This window comes from Pyxicephalus adspersus, chromosome 2 (genome assembly GCF_032062135.1).
Source record: "Pyxicephalus adspersus chromosome 2, UCB_Pads_2.0, whole genome shotgun sequence".
Taxonomy (NCBI): Eukaryota; Metazoa; Chordata; class Amphibia; order Anura; family Pyxicephalidae; genus Pyxicephalus; species Pyxicephalus adspersus.
The window spans coordinates 134,200,469-134,220,655 of NC_092859.1; the positions used below are offsets into that span (position 1 = coordinate 134,200,469).

A 20,187-nucleotide genomic window follows, 5' to 3' on the forward strand; every position below is an offset into this window, starting at 1 on the left:
AATTGAGCTTGCATTTCACTTGCTGAAGACTAAACTTCGGACAGAAAGGCCCACAAACAAACAGAAACTGAAAGCCGCTGCAGTAAAGGCCTGGCAGAGCATTAAAAAGGAGGAAACCCAGCATCTGGTGATGTCCATAAATTGAAGATTACAGGCTGTCATTGCCAGCAAAGGGTTTTCAACCAAGTATTAGAAATTAACATTTTATTTTTAGCTTTTTAATTTGTCAAATTACTTTTGAGCCCCTGAAATGAAGTGATCGTGTTAAAAAAAGCTTTAGTTCCTAACCTAACTGTAGCTATTCAGGGTCTAAGAAAAAAAAGTTTGGCCACTTGCCAGTTTGTGCCTGGATTTGACAATACTCATTATACATTCTCTTAATAAAGCTGGCTGGGGAATGTTGCATGATTGGATGAATTCAAACAAAGGTATTGGGCAAGTACTTGGTTAATATGCAATAAACCTGTGGTGAATGTGTACGTGTTAATGTATTTACCAGTACTGAATTGCCAATGAATGAAAGGTCAGTATACATCTATGCTTTTTAAATATTGGTAGTGGCAAAGAAACTAGAAATCAGTATTAAACAAAGAACAAATCCAAGTGCAAATCTGATCTGAAGGTGAATGTGTTGGCACATAATGATGGAAAATTGACTTTATAAACCATGCAACTGAATAGTAAGAATGTTGTCATTTAACCCTTTCTAAAATAAGTTGCTAGTGATCAGATGTATTAATCAGTGAATTGGGCAAATTAGCACAAAAGATGATGCAAATAACAGATAATTAGAAGTATTTAAAGGAAATATTTTCATAAATAGTTATTAAAGTGATTTCAGGAATGATAAATGTTCAGTCCTTTTCTGGCAAATAAAGGTGGTTACTCACACCACCACCCCCTGCACACACACACACAAATACACTAAAAATGTGGAACAGAACCCCAGGGGGAGAACAGTTTTGGGAAATTAATTTATGGCAGGGACAGCTCACTCTTGTTTGTTGAAGAATTCAAAGTGTGTCAGACGCTTAAATTTGAGCAGAATAGTCCACAATAGATGTGATGTAGCTATCAAAGTATATACAATATATCTGTATGCTAGGAAAGAATAAAGTGCCTCATATAAGGGCATTCTGATAGTATACAATAGATCAATATATCTGTATGAATTATGACTATTTAAATATAATGTAATATATGGATTAGAATGATCAGCTCTCTTACAGTGATTGCCTTGTTTTCCAGATCAAGTCCTCCAGCAAGGCTAAAGCCCAGGCCAGCACCTTCTTCCTTGTGCAGGACCACCACATGAATTTCATCAAATTCCTAGATCAGAGACATACACAAAGTTGTTTTCACTAACAAGGAATACATTTACATAAACTACACAATAAGCTTTTAATATTCAAATTAAAGCATCAGAACCTAGACTGCTACCTGTGTCAACAAGCCAAAACTTACAAAGGCTGTTCTGCACTTCAAATAAAAAAAAAACAAGTTCCTTTCTGTGAATGATTTCCTTTTCTGTGAACAGTGGAAAAGTATTGTATTGTGTTAGCTACAAATTACTGCACACAGTTTATGTTACACAATTTTTGGCTAATTTAAAGTCTTCAATATGCAAACTGCAAAAAAGCAGAAGAGGGGAACAAAAGGGCCAAGAAAGCTGTCATCTTTAGTAGTTCAAGTGAACCAATAAAAGGTATCACCCAAAGTTTTTTGGACAAAATCTCTTATTTGCTTAAATTTTAACTGAAGCTTACATCTTCAGAAAAAGAAGCAATGGCAGCTGCTATACCTTCTATGGATTCCGTGTTCCCCAACATGGACCATCTGGCTGTCTTTACTTGGGCTGCTTGCACCAAATTGTCACGAACACTCTTAAGTCCAAGCTGGCTCTCCTAATTCAACCTAAAACATCTACATTCTTGTGCTCTAGTCTGTCTCTCTCTCCATCCATACATATATAATAGGATCATATATACAAAAAGATGGCTTTCAGACCTTAAGCGTTTCTTCATCCAGAGCTTTAACTTCCTCTATTAGATGGTTGAGTTCTTGAGCAGGCAGTAGGGATATTACAGACTGACTGTTACTGGCTGCAGATGAAGGCAAAAAGATTGGCTGCTCGGAGATGGTATCTTCCTTCTCTTTTTCTTGCTGTCCAGTCCCATACCCCTTTAATCCAGAGAGGCTAAAATAAAAAGAGATACTTTATTACCCTTGAACTATGACAGTTGTCACTAAAATAAATCTCCCTATTGGATTATTTACTCTTACCTCGACTGTTGGCTTTCCCATTTGATTTTCATTACCAATAGTCACCAGTACATCTCTCCAATGGAGAGAAATAGATTCAAACAAAAACTTTAGCAAAGGGTCTTACTTTTTCCCCACTCTATCCAAAATGTTTGGTTCATCAGACAGGGGTCATTTTCAGATTGACAGGACCTGGACTTTTTATTTTTTGATTAAAAATGCAATATATCTATCACCATATCTTGTGTAGGTAAAATAGAAGAGCTCTATCCAATAATTTTGCAACTGGCTCCCTATACATTCAGAGGTACTGAATGTACTGTTTAGTTTGAACCTGTTTGCTCTTTTGGGATAAGTTCATATATTTACTTCACAATATTGTTTTGCTGATTTCTTTCTTTTGTAGGGCAAAGGAACATCTTCTGGCTTCCTCTTTAATGGCCTCTATGGCCTGCCCATAAATGCTACAGGGGCCAAAATCCTTGTCTTGTCAGTTCCCTGCACAAGAAAAGTTAATATACTGGACTTTATTTAGTCTATGTTTCCCTAACTTCTCTCTGCACAACGGCCTCTGGACCAAGGTTCTTGGACCTGAATGTAGTTGTCCCTCCAACAACCATGAGAGTCTGGCAGTCACCAGCTTACTACTTGATTCTGGCTCCCGGGAGACTATTTCCCCCCACCTTACAGTTCAATCATTGGGCCTGATGTATTATTTCATCAGTGATCATGGGTGATCCAGCAAACCTGGAATGGATCCGGTCCAGGATTTTAAACATTTTAAACAAATAGCAATGTGACTTTTAGAAAATCCATTCCAAGTTTGGTGGATCACCCAACAACATTATTGAAAGTTTATCCTCTCCAGCCTTGGAGAGCTTTAATAAATCAGGCCTATTGCCCCAGCATTGTAGCTGTATGCTGAATCTGCTCTTGCTGTATCATCCAGAACCTAAATTTTCTCTGCTAAACTGTCTTTTTTTCTGACATTGTTTTGCCTACTTTACCTTTCCCACTGCAGTTGTTCATTGCACCCAGTTTAAAAATAAATTACTTTTTTATAAATAGCAAAAGTGAATTCTGTCTTTCTGACAATTCTGTAGGTTTTTCTATTAAATTTTAAAATTCATTTTATTTTTTTTCTTACTTTACAGAGAATCCAGTGTCCAGCGGGTGGTTTTCATTGAAGGAGTTCCAAGGGTTTTCTTCTGTTGCCGTGGCCTCTGTCTGCCATAAGTCTTTGCTTTGTGGAAGTGGAGACTGTGGAAAAGCTAGCAAGGATTTCATAAGAGCAGAGGAAACCTGACTGCTTATAGAATAAAGTTTGCTGCAGTTTTCACTTTTCTTTGTAGTATCAGCTGATGGTGTGGAAGAAAGTGGGTAACTCCTTGATCTTTGGCTTGGAGTCTTGTATGGTAAGGGCTCAGTGAACTCTGTATAGGAAGAGTAGAGTTGTGACTCATTACTGGTACTGCTGCTTCTTCTAGCGTTCAATATAATAATCCTTGGAGGAGAGCAAGACACTCTGGCCTCAGTATTATCCACAGGTTCTGGAGGTACTATTTGGGGTTCAGGTACTTTCTCAACTTTACTTTCAACTGTATTCACTGAGACCTTGTTGAAAGACACAGTAACACATTCTACTTCAACTTCCCTGTGAAATGGTTTTTCATGTTGCACTGGAGACTGAGAGCTAGGCCTATTGCTTCCCTTTGTTACTGGCTGTGGGCTACTAAAAGTTTCAAATGAACTTATTTTCTGTTTGATTGATAATGCTCTATTTGAACATGATGATCTAGAAATGTTACTATACTCTTTGGGTTTGTCAAAAGCACTGTTGTCCAATGATCGATTTACAGTTCTGGTTCCTTTCAAACTCTGGCGAAACCAGGTTGGCTTTGGTGCCACAGGAGGACCTTTTTTCAGATTAGTTATATCTTCACTTCTACCATTCTGAGAACTAGATTCCTCACTGTAGGTTGCTTGCTGTCCTTGGTCTGTTTGTATAGAGGAAGAGCTGTCATCCCCTGTGCTAATATTTCCATCCATATCTATAATGCTTTGGTCTTCTGTTATGATAGGACTGAACAAGTTTTTAATACAATCAGAAATCCGGACCCAAGGGTCTTCTGCAGTTGGATCAAAGCTGTAGTCAACACGTGCTTGTCTTCTTAACAATGGCTTATGATGAGACACAGCAGAACTTCCTATGGAATGTGAAAAATAAAAATTTTACAAGTGGGTACCAATATAATACACATTACAAGAAAACATAATTTGGCCTTCAAAGCATTTATTGGAACAACTGTAAAGGCCTCAGGTATGTGAGCCAGTCAATTTGATCCCTGGTTGGTTCCCATTCAAATTCTTGGTTCTACCAATAAAATCCACCTCTGAAATTCAGCTTCTAAATGCCTCATGCTATCCACTAAGCATATATTTTTTATAGAAAAATGCCCAAGGGATGTGGTCTGAAAATATCAGAGGGTGAGGTAGAAGGACTTAAACTTGACTCCAAGTCTGGAGAGGATACACTTTCATCAGTGAACCTGGATGATCCTGGGTGATCCTAGCGAATAGCAAATGACTTCAAAGAAATCCATTAAGACTTCCCCATGCTGAAAAGGTTGAGAAACACATCTATAGAGACAAAAGTTTTCACTGTATTACAAAATGAGGAAGCTACAACCTCAGAGAGGCTTGCATGCAGATTGAGGCATTTTAGAAATTAAACATTAGCAACACTTTTCTCACCCTTCTAAACAAGAAGAAGAAATAACACTAACAGAAGCTTTCACTGAGTCTTACTTCTAACAGTTTTTTTTATTGATAACTGAGTTGTATCTTTCTTATCTCTTTATTCTTGACCTCCTGTACCATTGTTTTCAAACCTAGCAGCACTTTGCAGCTGTTGTACCAGGCTGAGGCTCGAAACAGAAACTCCAAACAGCACCTCGAAAAGATGACACCATCATATTGGAACTGCACCACAGTGTTAGAACTGAAGAATTAACTCAGTGAGCTGATGCATATACTAGGGGCTTCCCGACTGGATACTGATACTTCGGGTCCCAGAGTCAAATTATTTTAATATAGGGTTATGCTTGAAAATGAGCATGCACCATTAAATACAAAGACGACACTTCCCTTTTTGTGTAAGCACAAGATAAAAGATTATTGAAAATACTTTTCTACACAAATTAATTCTGCAGACCAAAAAACATTTCCCATATAAAGAGACAAGGGGGGGTGGGGGGCTGATAGGTATATTACGGGTTACACAGAAACACATTTCCTCCCTTGACAGCACTAAACAAATGATGAGATTTCCTGAACTCTGTGGAAGGCAGACAAGTGTAAAAAAAGATCAATTAGTAAAAGTCAAAGGATAACTCAAAAATCATATTCCACTTTTAGGTGAACTCTGAATGGCTCCTTCTATCTCTTGGGAACTCCAGCACTGAGATCTTCCTATTATTGCTCCCTGCTTATGTGTCACTCTGATTAGAATGTTGACATTTTAGTTTATTGAATATTATTTCAAATGGAAAACTTTAATGCCCACAAGAATATCAAAAACCCAAGCTGACTGAATGGCTACTGACAGATCTGCATGTTTGAGAGCTAACATGCAAAGTTCCTAGCACGGGAGTCATGGGGAGATAATACCATGAATTTAAAAACTCTTTCTAAACTAAAAAAATATTTAACCTACTAAAGGCAATATAAGGGGAAAACAAACATGAGTATTTGAGTATATACACAACACAAAAAATGAGTGTTAGTTGTTCCTATGTGAAAAGAACATTTGTCCACAACCCCGTCTTCAAATGCAATGTATTTTCACAAAGGTCCAAGACCTTGCTGTGTTGTCTGCTGAGTATAACAAGGTGAAAAGGCTTCATTTCACAATGAATGGTTAACATATACATACCTCGGCCTTCGAAATTCACTTTAAATATTGGCCATTGCAAATTCGTTTACTCAGCAAACTGAGCCTTTTAGAATTTATCCTATTTCAACCCACTCATGTTTCATAAATCTCTCTGTTTTTATAATTATATTTTTATATATATTGACAAATGCTAAACCAACCAAATATGAATAAATAAATGTAAACTAATACGATTCTTCCTGTAATAAAACAAGCTCGTACTCATTTCTCTTTGTCCTTATCCTAATGCTTTCCATTTAAGTCATTTTCTTTACATTTTAATTGTTTCTAATTCAATATATCATAACTAACATACCATATCAAGCCAAATCACTGAGATGATGCATTAGATTATAACCTCTTAACTAAAGTGCCCAAAATACTGTGGAACACAAGCTTTCATCAAGAAGGATTTTAGTGTAATGGAAGTCAGCTAACCAGTTTTATGAAATCCAATTCAATTCAAAGAACCAAAACAATTTGCAAAGAATAGCAACCCACAAATCCCAAGCAGGTGACTGGAGCCAGCACAGTTTATATATCATTTCTGTAATTAGCACATTGCCATTGTCCTTTGCCTTGCCCTATTAAATAATTCCTTTGGTGGTGAATATTTTAAGAGGGCATTGGGCAAGTTTGGGTCAAATGATGACATACCTGAGTCAGGAGGCGTCTGATCAGCAGTTGTTGTATGTGAAGAGTCAGTAGAAGATAAGGATGTATCTAGCACACTGTGGGCTGTCAATTGCTGGTTTCCCTTCAGAATCAAGTTTCCTGCTTCCTGTTTAACAGAGCAGTCATGTAAAAAACAACCCCGACCACATCATTATAGTTCAGCGTTAACCATTCATTACAACACACCGTGGGCATACAGTACTGCAGTCCTGCGCATTACTTTCGACAACTTTCATTTACAAACAAAGCTACAACCAGAATCAAGATGGGATAAAAAGCAGCAAAGAAATGTTACCATTAAAGAATAAAAAAACATTTTTGTTGTCTGAACGCACACAAATAAATATAAAGAAAAAAACAACTTAAATTAGCTCCCTTAAAAAATCCCTCCAAAACATTACTTTCTGATCACAGGTAAAAATGGTATGGTCCGTGTATACAATGTATGATGTTAAATTGTACCTTTAATAGTAAAAATTAATTGAAATAGATGCAAAATTGCATTATAAAATATTATGCACCTATATGCAAATTTACCTGCTCAGGTATTAATTAATCTTGCATTTGTTATTAAAACACCATTGTAATGGTATCATATGTTGCCACAAGTTCACTACATCTCTTCCATATTATTGTTATTATACCTGGAATCCCCTATAATGACTAATTACAGACTAACTGAAAAAGTAGGCCTAAACCAAAGAACACAAAAGCAATTTATTGCAGCATAAAATGTTTTAAATGAGGTGGCTGCATTTGCTGCTAGGAGTTATGCAAGGTCTGGATTTACCACAACAGGCTGCGCTGAGCAATGACATACAGTACAAATGCAATTGCATCTGAAATTGTACTGTTAAAATTTGCAGAAATTATTATTATACAAAGATAAGACACTATAAATATATTAGGAAGGTTTGCTTGTTTTTCCTGGGTTTTATTTCTTATTACTCTACAATATTATTAAACAAGCATGGTTCAATATGTGCATAGCTAAATAGTGCCCTAGACCACATAATGTTAAATGAATGTTATTGCCCACATTTGCTATGTCAAATTGGAATTTTAAATGACAGTGTTTTATGCAAAAAAGGCGAGTATCCAGTCTGCTGCTACATTCATTATATGAAAGTGAAGAAGCAGCATTCACCTTCTATACTATGTTACCAAATGTGATATTACTCATGTGCTGTGCTATATGCCATTTCTCCTATTCGGTGCAATATGAAATGCCTCCCTTGTACAATTGGTGGATTGCAGGAATCTACTCACTGTTTTATCTGTTTTATAAGTTCTAGTAAAATGGTGGTCTCTCCTGTGTAGAACCACTATTAGAAATGTCTGGGCCCCATACTAGGTACATTTCCTGGCCCCCTCCCCTATGTGTAAAAGTTCCAGCATTGCAAAGTTAAGCTCTTTTGACAGGAGCCCAGTACAGAAATGCCCCTTGTCCCCACTAATGGCTACCCTGCTTCTATATCTATGGAACGCAATGGAATCAATCCAACATGTTTATACGGTAGATAAAATGCTAGGCTACCACCAAGTATTTTACTTTTATACTCCATATAATAATCCATTATATTAAAATAATTGGTTTGACAATTCATCTTAACAGGGATTGTATGGTTTTATATATCATATACTGCATGTTCAGTCAAATATAAAGTGGCTGTTATGTCTGCAATATTTATTGTGATATGCCACACAAGCTCAAACTTCCTATGTAAACCACATCCTGTACTGCTTCTTTCTGCATCGTTGACACTTTTCACACTGTGTTCATATTATGAGTACAAGTATCTATAAGTCTTCATTTTAAGCATGAAAACTTCTCACCATTAGAAAACAATTTCTCATTTAGCCTGAGCAATAACTTCCAATCTTCTCTGTCTGCAGTTGTCTCTTTATAGAGTTTCTCTGCATAGCATAGCATGACATAACACTCATCTCAATGAGGGGAATCATCTGACATTTTCTAAGTGTCTGTATCCGATTATGTATGTTGTGGTTATGTTTACACAATAGTCTATCTGGTTCTTGACTGCCATCTAAGTTTGTACAAACTGTGGACACCAGACAAGTTTATATCATGTAGCAAACTGACACAAGATTCTGGTTAAGTTCCGATAGGAAGTTGACAACCATATGGTTAACACCTCCCAGGCACTTAATTTAAACCAATATACATAAATGGGAGCAGAAAGGGGATGTATTAGAACTAGGGATGAGCGGGATGTATTAAAACTAGTGCTCTCTGATTGGCTGAGGAAAGCTTTTCCCCAGCCAATTAAAGAGCTCTAGAGCTTTTGAATGAGGAGACTTGTCCACATTTAACCTCTAGTGCCAGGGATCCCAAACAGTATTCCCAGGGCTGCAAAAATGATTTCAGCCCTGAGAATCCACTGCAATCCCGGGGCACTAGAAGTTAATTAACCTCTAGTGCCTGGATCACAGTGGAACCGCAGAAGAATCCATTGAGAGTTCATCTGCAGTTCAGTTCCCACGGTCACCGGGCTGATAAGTACAGCCCGATGACTGTGGGAACTTTGCGGTCACAGCTGATTGGAGGAGGCAGGCAAAAGCCTCCAATCAGCTGTGACTGCAGGCGAACTCTCAATTGAGTTTCTCCATTGAGAATTCATCTGCAGTTCAGTTCCCACGGATGGGCTGTACTTATCAGCCCGGTGACCGTGGGAAATGAACTGCAGATTAACTCTCAATAGAGAAACTCCATTAAGAGTTCATCTGCAGTTCCACTGCCATTCACAGGCACTAGAGGTTAACCTAGTGTAGTGCCGGGGATCGCAAACAGGAGGATTTCTTGGGCTGCAAGACTGAATGCAGCCCTGAGAATCCACTGCGATCCCGGGGCACTAGAGATTAATTACCTGTCGGGGATCGTAACGATTTCCTCGATCTTCCGATTGTTTTGCAGAATCGGTTCGCCGAAATTTTGTGGACCCATCGGAAGTTCAAGGAAATTTTCACAAGAATGCCACAGGCATTCTCGCTCATCCCTAGTTAAAACACATTCATGAGTATTTGCTCAAAAGCTCCAGGAAGTGATTGCAGTTATATGACCTTCAGTACACCTTCTACCACTTTGTAATTGCTTGCTAGTGCAGTTGGAAAGCATTTCCATTCAAATCCATGGAAGTGATTCCTCCGCAGACTTACCCAGGCCAGCATGGTGCTAATAAAAAGCTGCAATCCAACTGCAGTGCATTTGCAAAACAGAATTTGAGCCCCTTTCCGTTTGTTCTCCAAGCCTTAAACCCCATTGTACCCCTTGGAAAAACCGGCTATCCGAAACCCGCCTAAAAATGGAACTAAAAACTACTAACTTTTGTAGTCCTTCATTGAGTTCACAAGTAGAAGAACATAAAAGCAAAGAAGCACAAAGTCTAGATGTGGCAAATTTTGATGTCTATACAAACATCTCTGTACATACATTTTTAGAATAAATGACTTCACTCATGCCAAATAGAACTGCTGGTTAATGATGAAGACACCAATCATTTTTTAAACATACTTACATCATCCTTAGGGTCTTGCTTATAATATTTCCTAGGTGGGGGAGCTGGTTTAGAAGTTAACTTCTTAACTATAATCTCGCCTGAGTGACCAGTAGTTTTCTTACAGAGGACCTGAGTAGATTTTAAAGCATCATTGGCAGGAGGTGAACAATCTCCCAGCTTTACAGGTGCAGAGTATTGAGTCTGTATGGGGTCAGTTCGCACGGGCACATCCACACTGTGCACCCTACTCTTCAGTCCATACATCTGGCAGGAGTCTTGGTTCAGGTTCATTGACCTGGGATTATAATTGCTGTCACTGCTGGATCGAACCATTTGCCTCTGCTCCCTCCGGCTATAATATAGGTATGCAGCATGCTTCTCTATGCAGCTTTCACACTGATATTTCCCATGGCAGCATGAAGCCATCTTCCTATCACCTGCAAAACAGATTAAAATAAAATAAACAAAGTATAAAGAGAAAGTATAAAAGACAACACAGGACCCCAGTGTGGAGAATACAGAGCATTCCCCTATCCTCATCCTTGCAAGGTAGGTGTTTGTGTCCATGCCAGAGAAGTTGTATTGCAGTCACTCAACAAGTTTTAGTGTCTCGGCGTTTCACAACTTTTTTAGACTAAAGAATCCTTGTAATACCTTTCCAGTGTCAGGAAACCTACTAATGATTATTCTATTATGACAGACAGCTTAAAGTACATTAGTATTATGGTAAGTAGGATGTGTGCACTTTACATTTGAGGTCAGTGGAAAGAACGTGCACCTAACTGATAGCTAAAATAATAATTGTTGTAAGTAGTTACCTATCTGAGAAGCAGAAATAACTAACAACCTAGAAAGGAATCCTAGAGTTGCATAAAACCTGAGCTGAGAAAAGCTGGTTAAAAACAAAACTATCCTGCAGTCCCTGGAGTTTTTCCAGCCTGAATGGTAAAAGCAATTATTGTTAATGTCTCTAGGCCATGTAAGAAGCTGGTTTATCCCCAAACCTTTTGACCTATCTCCTACCTACATATCTTAAATTGTATGCTAAAGCCATAGGAACTTTCCTGGTGGAATTTGTCATAGGGAGACAAGCTCCCAATGGTACTCACTGTATGCCTTATCTACTTTATTACTCAGGACTGAACCAATCTTCAGCAGTTTTCCTTACTCTTGGTGCCTAAAAGTCATTTGAGTAGATTGGGGATATCTAAAAGAAATGTTGAAAGCCTTTGGTTTTCAAGGGCCACTATTATCAGCTTATATGGCTGTCTATATGGTGCCTTCAACTCAAGTTTATATTATCAATATACTTTCCTTCCCAATTCCCATTTCAAATGGATTGCCCCCTCTCACCAATTTTATTTTCCTTAACTATAGAACCCCTGGCACCAAATGATTGGATCAAATCATCTAATTAAGGGTTTAAAAGTGGGTGAAGACCATCACATTGTCAGCCTTTTTGCTGATCATGTTGGAACCAGCTTCTTCTTTGGAAGTGCTTTTGCAAACAATGGATTTTTTTAGCAAAGTCAGCTAATATAAAAATATTCTTTACAAATGTAATATCCTAAATGTGGCATTATACATTCTCTACAAGAGAAATAATTACTAAATTCCCATTTAAATAGATACTTATTGCATCCAAATCTAGATATCTCTCTGACTTATCCAACTAGGAATCTATTTAAATATAAACTCTCTATAGGAGTGGTGTCAAACTTTGGCCCGGGGGCCAAATCTGGCCATCAATGTCCCTTTTTTTGGCCCCCAAGGGAATCCTAAATATGAACAGCAACTGGCCCGCCACTGCATTGAAATAGCGCCGCTACTACAATTCCCGGCATCACTCGCAGCTAAAGACCAGCGGGCTCTCTGCCTATGCGTGGCCCCGCATTGGACTGTTTTATAGACGCAAAAAATGTCGGGAATTTTAGTAGCGGCACTATTTCAATGAAGAGGGAGTTTCAGCGACGCCGCGTCAGGCATTTCCAGCACTCCCCCTCAGCTGTACTTTTTCTTGCTACTCCAAGGCATGGACGTGAATGATTGGATTTTCATAGAAGAATATTGTTATTATTATTGTTAGCCTGTGCAAAAAGGTTACCATTGAAATTTAACTCAGAAGGCTACAAATAGATAAAGATGCATAAGGTGTTTTCTTAAATAAAATTACAAAAAAAAAATGTTTATGCCTCTTTCTCTATTATAGGCTTGTTCCAGGTTGTATGTGAAGCAAAACATCTGTTTCCATATGAAAAGGGTGTATATCTAATGAGAAGGAAAAATTTCCTCAATTTTTTCAATAAATTTTAAGGTTGGCCCGCAACTTTGTCTAAGTTTTTATTTTTGACCCTCTGTGTATTTGAGTTTGACACCCCTGCTCTATAGAGAGGGAAATTTTTTATGGAAACTTCAAATATGTGTAATTTTTTTACAAGGTTTGAGGAAGAGGAAATGTTTAGTGAAACTGCTGAACCTTTAGCTTTTGTTTTAAATGCAAATAAATACGTTCAGCTAAGTTTGAGAAAAGTTGCAGTTACAATTATTTGAAATAAAAAGAAGAACAACCTAAAATATCTCACAAAATTTTTCACTGCACTTTCCCTAACATTTTCATGACTTTTACAAGTCATGTCAAGTACACAACTGACATAGAAGATGGTCAGTAACACCAAAAGAGTCCTTCAAGGTAGTTTTGACAGAACTTTGACTGCAGTGAAGACTGTTATTTGAATTGCATGGCTTTGCTGCAAGGTCTGACTTCTTTCTCTTTTGCTGAAAATACTTGACAGTAAAGGAAGCTATGGTGAATCATAACGGAGCAATTTGAATAATTTGAATTTGGCTATTTTTATGTGCTTTTGTGTTAACTTTCTATTTTCCTTACATTTTTTTTTTCACTTTGTTTCTTTTTCCTTTGTGTGAAAAAAAGGTAAAACAATAAGGGGAATGAGTGGCAGTTTTTGCGGGAAGCAGAAGGCTGGGTGGAGAATGAGTTACTCCAGTGAGTTTTTTAAATCCCACTGTACTAGTAAAAAAAATCTTAATTTTGCCTCTTTGACTATGAGTGATTGCAGATTTTAGTCAGAATTTCCAGATAATCAAACTCTCCTTTTCCTTCATACTTATTAGGCCACAAATTAGGTGCTGATGTTAAATTCATCTAGCACCTGCATAGATGGGGATAGGAATGTTAGTCGAGGACATGATGATGTGAGGAGTCTTTTATTCAAATAAAGGATATCAAATTGGGCAAGGTGGTAAAGGCCATCTACACCAACATCTAACATATTTCTGTATATAACAAACCTAGTTCATTTATATTTATTTGTAGTGCAAGAATGTTACGACCTTCCCTTACATTTTAATAGACATTACCTTCCAAATTCCAGTGTGGGTATTCTTTTTCCATAGCTTCAGTCATAGCTTGCTGTAATTGCTGCTCAGAAATCTAAAAATTAAGAATAAAGGTAAAACAATTTATGCAATAGATATCTGTTTGCTATTATTTTTATTATTACACAGTATTTATATAGTGCGGACATATTACGCAACACTTTACAAAGTCCATAGTCATGTCATTAGCTGTCCCTCAAGGGTGCTCACAATCCAATGTCCCTAACATAGTCATATGTCATTAACAAAGCCTAAGGTCAAATTGAGGGGAAGCCAATTAACCCAACTGCATGTTTTTGTTACTCTATGAAATGTTCTGACTATCTACTCTTCAATGTTCAAGTTTTATTGTCAGTGATTGGCTTCTCAGGTCCAATTACTGCAATATGGGTAACATACCCCCATACCCAGGAAGTGATCTGTTATAGCAGTACTGCGAGAGCTCAGGAGTCTGGAAATGGTAAAGGAGCAGGAATTGCTATAATTAAGTATTGCTTGGTGAGGGGAAGGAGAGGGTTATTCACAGACATTGTCATGAATAAGCAAAGTTTATGCCAGACTATTGGTATTTGTGTAAAATTACAATTGTTGTACTTTCTGAACATCTGCTCCTTTTGACTACTAAACAGCTTGTGGAAGGTTCACTTCATTTGTAAAAAATATTCTCTTTTGGCATTTACCTGACCATATAATTTGACAACTGGACATATTGTGGATTTCTCATTCTTTAAAGGAAGATTCAAGCTTTAATGAAAATGATACCAGTAATTATTAAAATTCTTTGCAATCCTCATTCCACCAAACATTAAACATTAACGTTAACTTTTTTAGTTTAGAGTAGAAAAGTTCAGGAACCTCCATCTTCATTATGACAGGACACATAAATGCAGTGTGCTAACAAGCACTGTTTAAGAAAAGATCATGTCCATTTTTTGATCTGTCAACGTGCATTATAAGGGCTTTTAATAGAGATGCCAATAATAATAATAATAAAAGTTGGCGTGGACTCCATACAACATAAAGTTTGTCTGGCTTTAGTTTAATGCAGCATGGTATTGATAAATAGTGTCAGTTTAACATTTTGCAGTTATAGTATTACACAAGCTAAACAAAATGAAATAAATGAACAGCTCATTTTTCAGTTTTAAATACTGGAAAGAAAAGTAATCCTAGGTGCACATCTGTTATAGTGTCACTAATATGGTTGCATGCCATATGGTTACAATTACCTGTGGGTCTGGGTGTCTGCTAATCAGGATAATGACTGCTCCAGGGTTGCAGTGACTTAGAAGTGCATATACTTCATTCAGTGGCTTGTTAGTGACAGTGTGCTCATTTATTTCCACCAGCTCGTCGCCTTTTCTGGAGGTTAAGAAAGAAAGAAATATTATACCAAAAAATGTCTTTATCTTCCTTGTTCTGCATACTGTTTTTTGTTTAAACTAAACCATCACCAACACATTGTGTTATTGTGCATCTAACTATGCAGCCCTGAATTCTCATGGCTTCCTCTTAAAAGATTGAGGTCTTCCAGGTCAATGTTTTAGTGGGAGTAATTGATTCTCTACCAAAGAATGTTTCTGCGAATGTCAGAATCACTGTTTTAAAAATTGCCTCCCCTTCCCTAGAGCTGCTTACCACCTACCTGGTGTGGCTACAAATTCCTCTTCCTGCCTGTGGATACATTGTTTTTACTGTAATTCAGGGAAGCTAGGAAAATGTAGACTGGTATCTATTTTTAATACTTTGACATCTTAATGACATTCCCACTTGTTAAATTCAGATATGCTGCACCCAGACTCATCCATCCTTCCCACCGCTCCTCTTCTGCTGCATCTCTTTGTAGTTCTCTTCATTGGCTTCCATTTTACCTTAGAATCAAATTCAAGCTCCTGTGCTTTACCTTTAAATCCCTCAACAGTTTTTCTCCCACTTACCTTTCTGACATGATAATAAAATACTTCACTAGCCGCTCTCTGCTCCTCCAATGACCTACTAATGACTTCCTCATTTATAACCTCATCACACGCATGGCTTCAAGACTGTGTTAGAGCTGCCCTGACTCTATGGAATGGTTTTCCCAGTCCTATTTGGCTTGCTCCTACTTTCTGCTCATTTAAAAGAGAACTCAAAACCCATCCTTTCAAATTTGCTTTCCTGTCTTTTAAAAACCTTGCTTCTTTCCAACCATTCCAGATCCACCTCTCCTATTGTATGCTGCTTCCCTACCTATTAGATCATACACTCTTCAGGGCAGGGTCCTTTCCTCCTCCTGTGTCACTGTCTGTATCTGTCCGTAATTTGCAACCCCTATTTAGTGTACAGCACTGCGTAATATGTTGGTGCTATATAATTACTGTTGAAAAATAATATTAATAATAATAATAATAAGAAGAAGAAGAAATATGAGAGGAAAATAGGTGTAAGAATTCTAAAAGTACGTTTGGTTCATGAACAGGTATTCTGTCCACCACTTTGCTTTGAACTGGCAATTTATGCACCAAAGTACATTATTCTTCTGAAATGAAACAACTTAGTGAATTAGCTGTGCTGACTTAATTGACTTAACTGAATTTTCATCTCATTTACGTAGACAGGTGTAATTTCCCTTGCAAGGTAATATGTCACTTTCCAAAGTAAGCAGCCTATATTCCTTCAGTAAATCAACTCCACTGTTTGTATTCACAGATTTTGTTAAAATTTTTGTGTTCGCCTGAGCTTTGCTTTTAATATTACCAAATGAGCAAGTTGGCTTATGTACCATGGTTCTGACACCCTATATGCAATTTAGGAGTTTATGCAAAATCCTTTTTTTTTTTATTCCACAGCACAAACTATATTGCTTACACATCATGGAAAATGAAAGACGCCAGTGAAAGATTTAATAAAACAAGGAACTACCACCAGTGCTCTTTGCTTCTGCAGAAGATAAATGTAATTCCTTTGGGGATAGTTTAAAATAAAGATAAGTATCACTACCTTAGCCGTCCATCCATGTGTGCCACAGAGCCTGGAGAAAGAGTATGGATAAATACTCCAGAAATGCCTCCACAGTTTGGGACACTGCACAATCCAACTCCTAGGCCAACACCAGACTCTAAAAACAAAAAGATTAAATAATACTACAAATTATTACATTATTACACACTGAGGGTGAATCACTGATGAGAAGAGAATTTTCACTCTGTAAAGTGAACATAGCACATAGGTGAGTAAATTCAACCAAACTGTGTTCACTTCATGAAATTATTTGCAATGAAAAATTTTTTAACTAAGACTTAACGTCATTGTCTGACCATTCTTCTTCTGACCATAAATATTTAATGACATACAATGTAGGGAATGGCTGTGGGGGAGATGCATGTTCATCCTCAGATGAATTGTTCCTGGGACTGGGACAGATTTTTCATTCCATTATATGCAATATTAAGCCATGGGATGTTTCCCAGGTTTATATGAATATATAGTAGTTCTTACAGCACAAAGTATATGCAAAACCTAACCCTAAACTTACAGCTGGACTTTACAAATTGCTTCTGGTATTTGCTGTGTTTTGGACATTTTAACCCAGCCATTCTCAATCAGATTCTGTGGAACCCTAGGGTTACTCCCATGGTTATTGGTTCCTTGAGCTTCGGCTGAGTTACTTTTTAATTTGGTGATTCCTACATAGCTCCAGGTTCAACACCATTATGAAGTATAGTGGGATGTCACCTGTGATCTTTTTAGCTGTCTAGTAGGGTTGCATTTTGACTAACACTTCTTGATAATCACCATCATGGGGGCAGTCTTTCCAGCAACCCTAATTAATTCATTTTCCAGGGGTTCCCTAAAACCCAAAATACATTTCCTCTGGGCTTAAAAGTTTGAAAAAGTCTGTTCTAACCCCTTAGCTTTAATTTGACGGCTGATACCTTATCTAATTATATAGGGATGTTGAATTTGCTAATCTATGTAACCAAAAAGCCCTGAAGCTAGTGTGTCAGCAAGGTGAAGCATTTTAGAAGCAGACCAGCAATGGCTCCCTCGTGAAAGGTTAAATCATAATTCAGTTTGCAAATTCTGTAATACAGGTACATAGGTTGTATTGCATGTTATACAAATGTTCTGATTGGACATTACATAGAAGATCTTCTCAATACCTTTTTGTAGTGACACTTCAATAATAACTCTGTCATTTGGGTTGGAGCTGAATAAAGAGGAAGAATTCTCAGAATGAAGCGGGCTGTGTTCTCTCATAGTGCTGGAGCTTTTAGATCGCACCATCTGAGAACTGCTTTTGAAATCTGGAAGGCTGAGTCCTGTCCGGACTGTTAGTGTAAGAACTCCTTTCTTCACTTGCTGATGAGAAAGCACAATCATTTATTATGGCGCAGAAATAATCAAGTCACCAAGTTAGAAATAGGTGAAGGAACTATAAAAAAAGGAAAGCGATATACCAAATTACAACTAAATTATAGTTTAAAAAGTGCCTTTTGTATGGTATATGTTCTCCAGAGACAACAATTTTCAATAATTTATCATGATCATTAAACATGCAAAACCATAATCGTATTTAAATGTGCATTATTGCTGCAGAATGGGCGAATACCAATTTTTGGCAATTTTCAGGGACTTCAAGCAACTCCTGTTCTGGACTCTAGATCAGAAGAAGACAGGACCTGGTAGGTTTGATCTGCATTTGATACAATAAATGTGTCTGTAGTCTTAGTTCTGGTAAAAATGTTAGTTCAAAATATTATTAATATTGCTAGAATTAGTTGATTTAAGTCTCCAAAGACCCCAACTAGAGTGGTCATCTCACAGCTAATGTTGAATTACAAGTAATCATCTTGTCTGCTTTTCCTGTTTTCTTTGATACTTAGGATTGAGTACTTTGACCCCGCATTCCATCCAAATTCAAACTTTTAATGAAGAAGCTTCATGCCAGCTGGACTTAGTTATAAGTCCCTGACCTTCTTCCTAATTATTCATTTATTGTTGAGGCTGATTGTAAGTTAGCTATGCAGAATGTAAGTTTGTATAAAAACTTTAGTCCATCTTGATAATTATATAAATCTGTTTCTGTGTCATTGGTATTGAACAATTGATTGATAATACTATAACTACATTAAACTATATTACCAGCTTGGACAACGTGGCAAATATTTTGACATGAAGATATTTACTATTATATTTATTTTTTGCACATTGTATACTCAATTTTGTAATGGCTCTTATATATAGTTTGTTTGAACACTATTTGTAAGTGGCTTCCTTATATACTTCTTTTATACCAGTATCTGCTATTTGTATCACCATCCCCTGAAGAAGCCCAATAGGGCAAAACATGTCGGACTTCGAGACTCATAATCTTTCCTACATTTTCAATCAATACCTCAATTATCATTGTATCACAAGAGCTAAATATATAGTATTTATGGGTATGCACTAGTATCTGCATGAGAAATGTATTTTGTCAAGTTTTATACTTACCTATGTGATTTCAAGAGCAATCACACAATAAATCTTTGCGAGAAAAAAACCCTTCTGTTACCTAGTCTCTTTTTTCTTCTTACATTATTCATATTTAAATTTTTTTCACTAATAAAACTCAAAAAAATTACAAAATAAAATTACATGAACCAGTTCTCACCTTGAATTTTTGCAGGGCATCATTATGTGTTAGGCCATACATTGACTCTCCATTCAGTTCTAGAATTTCATCCCCTGCAACAAAAAAAGTTAAATGAGTTATAGGCCATCAACAGATTTAGGATTATTCATAATTACCAAAATATATTTATATTCCTAATTTTAATGTTTGATACATTTTAATATTTGTTAAATAGAAAACGGGCCCTATGTAAAAACAGGGAATCTAACATTCCCACATACATTCCCTCATGGAAATCCTCAAGGTCCTTGTGTTTCAATGGCAATAATTAATTCCCACCAGGGAATGTTTGTGAGAATGTCAGATTCCCTGTTTTATAAATACACCCAATTTTTAAGCACCTACATTTGACCAAGTATCAGTCTTTATTAATAAAGTAGCGCAGAGTGACAGATAAGTTCATCACTGAGATGATTCTTCTTTAACAGTCTAATCATTAGCTTAGGTAGGTCCAGGAAAAATGTCCTCTGAAGAGGTGGATTTAATGGGGATGACCATCAGACTATAGTACTGTGATAGAAATCTTTGCATTAAAATGAATATTAGATTAAAAGCTTCATTTTTGTTGTATGTTTTGTTTTTTCGGTTGAAGTTCAATCTTGCAAACAGATACTTACTCTAGAACAGGGGTATCAAACTCTGGCCCGGGGGCCAAATTTTTTCCCCAACGTCCTTTTTTTTGGCCCCCAAAGGAATCCTAAATATGAATTGCAGCTGGCCCGCCACTAAAATTCCCGGCATTACTC

General features: G+C 37.1%; 2 protein-coding genes across 2 annotated transcripts in view; both read right to left on the reverse strand.

Moving 5' to 3' along the window:
- Positions 1-19,494, reverse strand: part of IL16 (interleukin 16) — a gene marked incomplete at its 5' end in the record, with an annotated part of 29,129 nt that extends 9,635 nt beyond the window's left edge. The window contains 10 exon segments of the mRNA XM_072402473.1: positions 1,228-1,329; positions 2,008-2,197; positions 3,410-4,469; positions 6,854-6,977; positions 10,408-10,826; positions 13,768-13,840; positions 15,015-15,147; positions 16,765-16,882; positions 17,928-18,126; positions 19,421-19,494. Coding sequence (XP_072258574.1) covers positions 1,228-1,329; positions 2,008-2,197; positions 3,410-4,469; positions 6,854-6,977; positions 10,408-10,826; positions 13,768-13,840; positions 15,015-15,147; positions 16,765-16,882; positions 17,928-18,126; positions 19,421-19,462 — 2,460 coding nt within the window.
- A 388-nt stretch (positions 19,495-19,882) lies between these two features.
- The window catches only part of LOC140322559 (pro-interleukin-16-like), a 9,606-nt gene continuing 9,301 nt past the window's right edge, over positions 19,883-20,187 (reverse strand). The window contains exon 4 of the mRNA XM_072399111.1: positions 19,883-19,951. Coding sequence (XP_072255212.1) covers positions 19,883-19,951 — 69 coding nt within the window. The remainder of the gene's footprint in view (positions 19,952-20,187) is intronic.